General features: G+C 43.6%; 1 protein-coding gene across 1 annotated transcript in view; it reads left to right on the top strand.

Moving 5' to 3' along the window:
- The window catches only part of LOC102745205 (dynein heavy chain domain-containing protein 1-like), a 67,174-nt gene that overhangs the window by 33,921 nt on the left and 26,743 nt on the right, over positions 1-6,510 (top strand). The window contains exons 11-12 of the mRNA XM_081799429.1: positions 2,016-2,173; positions 2,659-3,151. Coding sequence (XP_081655555.1) covers positions 2,016-2,173; positions 2,659-3,151 — 651 coding nt within the window. The remainder of the gene's footprint in view (positions 1-2,015; positions 2,174-2,658; positions 3,152-6,510) is intronic.

The following is a 6,510-nucleotide window of genomic DNA, read 5'->3' as shown; positions in this document are numbered from 1 at the left end:
TGAGATTAAGAATTCCTCATATCAGTGAGGTCATATGATACATGTCCTTCTCTGATTGACTTATTTCGCTCAGCATAACACCCTCCAGTTCCATCCACGTCGTTGCAAATGGCAAGATCTCATTCCTTTTGATGGCTGCATAATATCCCATTGTATATATATACCACATCTTCTTTATCCATTCATCTGTCGATGGACATCTTGGCTCTTTCCACAGTTTGGCTATTGTGGACATTGCTGCTATAAACATCGGGGTGCATGTATCCCTTCAGATCACTACATTTGTATCTTTGGGGTAAATACCCAGTAGTGCAATTGCTGGATCGTATGGTAGCTCTATTTTCAACTTTTTGAGGAACCTCCATACTGTTTTCCAGAGTGGCTGCACCAGCTTGCACACGTACTGAATGGAACACTGGGTGTTATACGCAAACAATGAATCACGGAACATTACATCAGAAACTAATGATGTAATGTATGGTGATTAACATAACATAATACAATTTAAAAAAAAAGAACAAGGCATTTGTACTCTGCAAAAAAAAAAAAAGTAAATAAATAAATGTTTGGTAGAATTTGCCTGTGAAGCCATGTGGTCCTGGAGTTTTGTTGCCATTGTGTGATGTTGATAATGTCGTTGAACCCCTCTGAGGCTCAGTTTATTAATCTGTAAAACAGGGACAATAATATTATCTACTTCAAAGAGTTTTTGTGAGGATTTAAAGGGTTAATACAGGTAAAGTAGTTGATATTGTATATGGCATGTAGTAAACAAGCACTCTATGCTGTATTTTGTGGTATACTGCATTTCATATTTCTTTTTTCTTTGTCTTTTCTTTTCTTCTTCTTCTTCTTCTTCTTCTTCCTCTTCTTCTTCTTCTTCTTCTTCTTCTTCTTCTTCTTCCTCTTCTTCTTCTTCTTCTTCTTCTTCTTCCTTTTTTTTTTTTCTGTAAGTAGGCTCCACGTCCAGTGTGGAGCCCAGTGTAGGGCTTGAACTCATGATCCTGAGATCAAGACCTGAGCTGAGATCAAGAATCAGATGCTTAACTGACTGAGCCACCCAGGCGCCCCTGCATATCATATTTCTATATTGTATTTTGCTCTCCTGTGCATATTTTAACATCTCTGAACTTAAGAGGTGTATTATAAGTGATGGAATGTCAGATTTTAAATGGCATCAATTTTTTCTTTTTGCGTGGTATATAAAATAAATGGTGTTTCTTATAATCAGTGGTATCTTGGTGCTATCAGTGATTTGGTGAGGCCTCATGCCAATGTTACTCCTGCCCTTGGAAACGGTGGAGTTGTTCATATCACCAAAGGCAGCCTCTAAGATTACCTTCTAGCCCCATATCCATCTGATAGCTTCTTCTTTTAATCCTTAAAAACAAAGGGCAGATGACACATTCTTCTTGGTACCTCTTCTACTGGAGCAAAGCCACTAAGGCTCCGCAAACAGAAAGCTTTCATCGCAATAGGGCATTCTGCTATTCACGAACATGTCATTCCCGTGCCTTTGCACGTGCTATTTCATCTGCTTGGCGTGGCTTTGCTCTTTGGAGCATTAGCTACTCGACACATTCAGCTCCAGTGTTCCCTCCCAGGGGAGGCCTTTCCCAGCCTCCACAGGCCTCCTCTCCTTTCACTATATCAGGCTCAGGACTTGCAGAGCATTTATCACACTGGTTTGTGATTGTCCATGTGTTTGTCTCTGCCACCATACTGTGAACTTCTGAGGGTGGGAACACTTTCTGTCTCACCCAGTCACTCTGGTCTCCTGGTGCCTGGCACAGCCTTTAGTAGCTGTGGACAGCTGTGGACAGCTGTGGACAGCACCAGTGAAGAGCCGCTGACCAGACACTGGGCAGGGGTCCAGTAAGTGTTCACTGAGTGACGGAATGAATTCATGGTCTGGCTTCCCCATTACTCCTTCCCCACTCTGGACCCACAGCACTTCCCCAGCACCCCTTCTCTTTCATATAGCCCCCTACCATCTGACCCTCTCCTGTCTTCAGAATCCAAGCTGGATAGCATCAGGAAGGACATTCTTACACATGTGCAGAATGAGTGCTGGACCCTCAGTCAGCAACTAATAACAGAGCTCATGGATTTCACGGAGGTCTTCCAAACCATCAACTCGGACATTCATACCATTGCACGGTGCTCCCAGAAGGTAGGCTCTTCCTGCCTTTCCTTCCCAGCTTATCCAGGGGCCCATTTTGCTCACATGCTCAGCACACTCTTCTTCAGGTCTCTGGTGAGCTCCCAATGGGACTTGATGCTTTTAAACTAGGCTCACGTATGTGATCTGCCCTTACTAACTCTCACCCTGTTCTCATGGCCCTCAGTTTCCTCATGTCAGGAAGAGGCCGTGGCAAGATGAGAACCACGGTCCTGCTTTCAGAGATAGTTCTGCTCTCTGTGACAGTCAGCTAGGGATCTATTGCCCTGTCATGATTTGGTGTGGGCGGAGCTGCGCTGTCTTCACAGAGACCTGGGTCAGATGGGATCTGATCCCACAGTGCCCCTGCTCCCAGTTGGGTCAATGGTGGCTGCTGGGGTCTGGAGCCTCTAGAAGGTGGGAGTGCCCCTCAGGGGTGAGCCCAGACTGGTGTGCAGGGTTGTGGGGGTGCTGGTCTCATGCTGTGGCCCCTGCAGTTGAACGAGGCCAATGAGCAGTACAACACGCTGGAGGAGCGAATGGAATACATACGGTCACTCCACGAACTCATCCGGAACCACTTTAGCCTCTTTAGTGCTGAGAACGAGGCACTGGACATCTCGGTGAGAAGGCAATTCCCGAAGTCACCCATGCCTCCCAGCCCCCCTCCCCCCCACACGCTTCTGCTTGACCGCGTTCTGCTTGCCCCACAGCTCCTGGATGTGTGGGAGGCATTTCAATTTGAGAAAAGCCAGGCCTCAGAGTTCCTGCTCAGCAAGCGGCATGCCATCGTGCCCAAGCTGCAGCAGCTGATAGCCGCGTCACTGGCGGAGCTGGAAGGCCTGATTGACAAGGCCCTCTCCGGCCCCTTCATGGACCCTGCGCAAGAGCAGAGGAGCACTGAGCGCCAGCTCATCTCCCTGGAGCGTCAGTTCCAGAACACAGCCAGCCACCTCAGTGAGCTGCACCATGCCTACGCCACCTTCACTGGTACTGAGGATCCCTGCCCCCCACACCATCCTGTGATAGACCCTGCAACTGAGATAAGGGTCCTGTGTCCTGAGTGTCCCTAAGCAAGTCTCGGGAATCACAGAGCTTCCTTTTAGTCTCTTCTATAAATGAAAATTGCAGGATAAAATCTTGCATTGGCTATGTCAAGGGTTGTGCTTAGGGTGGGGAGACGGGGGCTCACAGGAAGTCACAGGAAGGCAAATAGGTGAATGTTCCATTAGTATGCGATGGGGTTAGAGGGCTGAAAGCCCGTGCAGGAGAGATGAAAAGGTGCCCTCCTTGTAATTCTTAGCCTATTCAACCCAGTTCCAGGCTGCAAGGCCTAGATAAAAATAGGTCTTGATAAGCCGTAGCCACTGCTCCCAGGCAATGTGGTGTAGACGGGCAGCTGCTGTGGGTCTCCCTGACCCATAGGCTGAGACCAGCAGAACTGTTGAGCCCTCCGTACAATGGTGCAGCTAGGCTGGTTCCCTTCTGCACATAAAGAACTTTGTGGGCTCAAGTTTCTTTTCTCAGGTGCAGTCACTTCTATTGGTTACTTTTATCCCCTGGAAGGTCACATTGCTTCTGAGTTGCCTCTTGGCCAACTACCAACTATTGCCAACTCTGCCTGTGGGCATCCCCAGTCCCAGGGCCATTGGGCCAGATGTAAGGTGGAGGACACCCTGGACCTTCCTCAAGCAAGGAACTTTTTCTTTGGCCAAGTATGGAGAGATCCTTGTCCCATACTCTAACTGACATAGACGACAGAGCTTGAACTTTCCTCTAGGGATTGGGGATGTTTGTGGAAAAGAGATTGGGAACCCAGGCCCTGTGATGCTAGGCCCAGGAAACCCCACAGTACTGCTTTTAGCTCCTTCTTCCATTCCCAGCTCTTCACCAGACTCCCAGTGTTTGTTAAAAGAATCCAGGATCTTAGAGCTAGATTATTAATACTATTCTTTATTGTTCATTACGTATCTTTTATTTTACTGAATACTTTTGACATTTGCTTGGTTTTATAACCACGTTAACAACTATTTTGACATCTAAGGTTTACTGATTTTGTTTACCCACTACCATTTTTTTTTTTGAGATTTTATTTATTTATTTGACAGAGACACAGCGAGAGAGGGAACACAAGCAGGAGGAGTGGGGGAGGGAGAAACAGGCTTCCCATGGAGCAGGGAGCCAGATGTGGGGCTTGATCCCAGGACCCTGGGATCATGACCTGAACCGAAGGCAGACGCTTAATGACTGAGCCACCCAGGCGCCCCACCCACTACCATTTTTTTAAATTGAAGTATAGTCGACAATGAATGTTACAGTAGTTTCAGGTGTATAACATAGTGATTTGACAAATGATTCTATATATTATGCTGTGTGGACCACAAGTGTAGCTACCATCTGTCCCCATATAATTCTATTACAGTACTGTTGACTATATCCCTATGCTGTCTCTTTCATCCCAATGACTTCTTCATTCCATAACGAGAGCTATGTCCCCCTCCCCTTCACCAATTGTGCCCAACCCCCACCCCCTTCCCTCTGGCAAATCTGAGTTCTCTGTATTTAGGGGTCTGTTTCTGCTTTTTGTTTATTCTTTTTTTTTTTTTAGATTCCATATATAAGTGAAATTGTATGGAATTTGTCTTTGTCTGACTTATTTCACTTAGCATAATACCCTCTAGGTCCATCCGTGTTGTCACACTACCATTTTTAGAAATACCACATCTTTTCATTATTTTCATTCTTTCCTTAAATGGCTATAATATTTCTTTGATACTTTGAGTATTTATTTTTTCTAAGAAGGGAGTTAGAGATGTTAAAATTTCTAAGATCTTTATGCCTAGAATGACTTTATAATGTCCTTACATCACAGCTTGGCTAAATACTGAATTCTGAATTCACAAATTTTTTTCCCCAAACTTAGGCTATTGCATCACTGCCTTCTGATAGTTGGCATTGTGGGCAAATTTGATACCAATCTAATTTTTTTTCCTGGATAGGTAATCTGTTTATCAGTTATTTGATAATGGCTGTTATTATATTTGCTCTGGTCTCCTTTCAGAATTCATACTTATATTTTGGATTTTCTGGATCTCTTCTCCATTTCTTTTATCTTCATCATGAGTCATTCCTTTATTCTGAATCCTGGAGAAATATCATGAGCTTGTCTTATAAACTTCCACTCTCTGTAATTTCCATTGCATTTTAAAATGCGCACACATATTGTATGTGTATGCATGCTTATGTGCACATGTATATGTATGTAAGTGAATGCGTATGCGTATACAAACCTGAATGGATCTTGGTTGCTAAGATCATTCCCTACCAGGGCTCCTCAGAGAGTGGATGATTCCAGGGCTATCACAGGGTAGGTACAAGATGAGCCTAGAATATTTTTTTAACCCAGAAAGTAAGAGAGTAATAAATTCCTTTAATAAGTGATGGGAGCATGTCACAAGGACACAGAAGGGATGCCACTGGCCAAAACTGGGACAATTTAAGCACCAAAGTACAAAGTAAACTATTGGAAAAATAGGAATTGATTATCCACACTAATAATAAATAGATAAATAAATCAATGAGGGAGAAATGAGGACTTGCACTTATAGTAGAGTGCCAAGAGTCAACTGGAGAAAATCTGTAGGGAAAAATCATCATTTTGCAAACATTCTAATAAATATTGGATCAGGTAAGGATCATTAGTGGATGTCAAATCTGGGGGCAAATTTGATGAGGAGTAGAACATTTGCACAGTCTTAGAGATTCTCCTACAGAGACTACTTATTAATTGCAAGGGAGGGGAAAAAACACCTTAGCAATTATTTAGTAGAGAAATTGGGCAACATTTTGACCAGGTGATCAAAGATTAACATCACCAGTGAGGGACAGATGGACATCATGTACCTCCAGACATGATACCCAGAGGACACAAAAACTATTCAGTAGTCCAGCTGAAAATTAATAACTTCAGTCATGAAAGTCATACAGAACATGAACTTTCTGTTAACAAAAAAAAAGAGACAAGGGGGTCAGTATACTTCAAAAATGTCTGTTAGAAAAGATAAAGGCTGTGAGGAATGTTCTAGATTAAAAGAAGTTACAGGGACATGACAAGTAAATGTGGTACTTGATCCTGGGCTGGATGCTGTACTTGAGGGGAAAAATGCTATATAGGACATTATTAGGTCAGCTGACAACATTGGAACACAGACTGTAGATTAAAGAATTCTATCAATGTAATATATGAAGTTGATCACTATACTATAGTTATATAAGAGAATATCCCTCTTCTTAGGAAATACTCATTTGAGTTTTCGGATAATAGGGCCATGAAATATGTAACTTACCCT

This window comes from Leptonychotes weddellii, chromosome 11 (genome assembly GCF_054177405.1).
Source record: "Leptonychotes weddellii isolate Sample4059 chromosome 11, ASM5417740v2, whole genome shotgun sequence".
In the NCBI taxonomy this organism is placed as follows: domain Eukaryota; kingdom Metazoa; phylum Chordata; class Mammalia; order Carnivora; family Phocidae; genus Leptonychotes; species Leptonychotes weddellii.
Note: the sequence above shows the minus strand (reverse complement) of the source record. Positions and strands in the feature narration are given on the sequence as shown.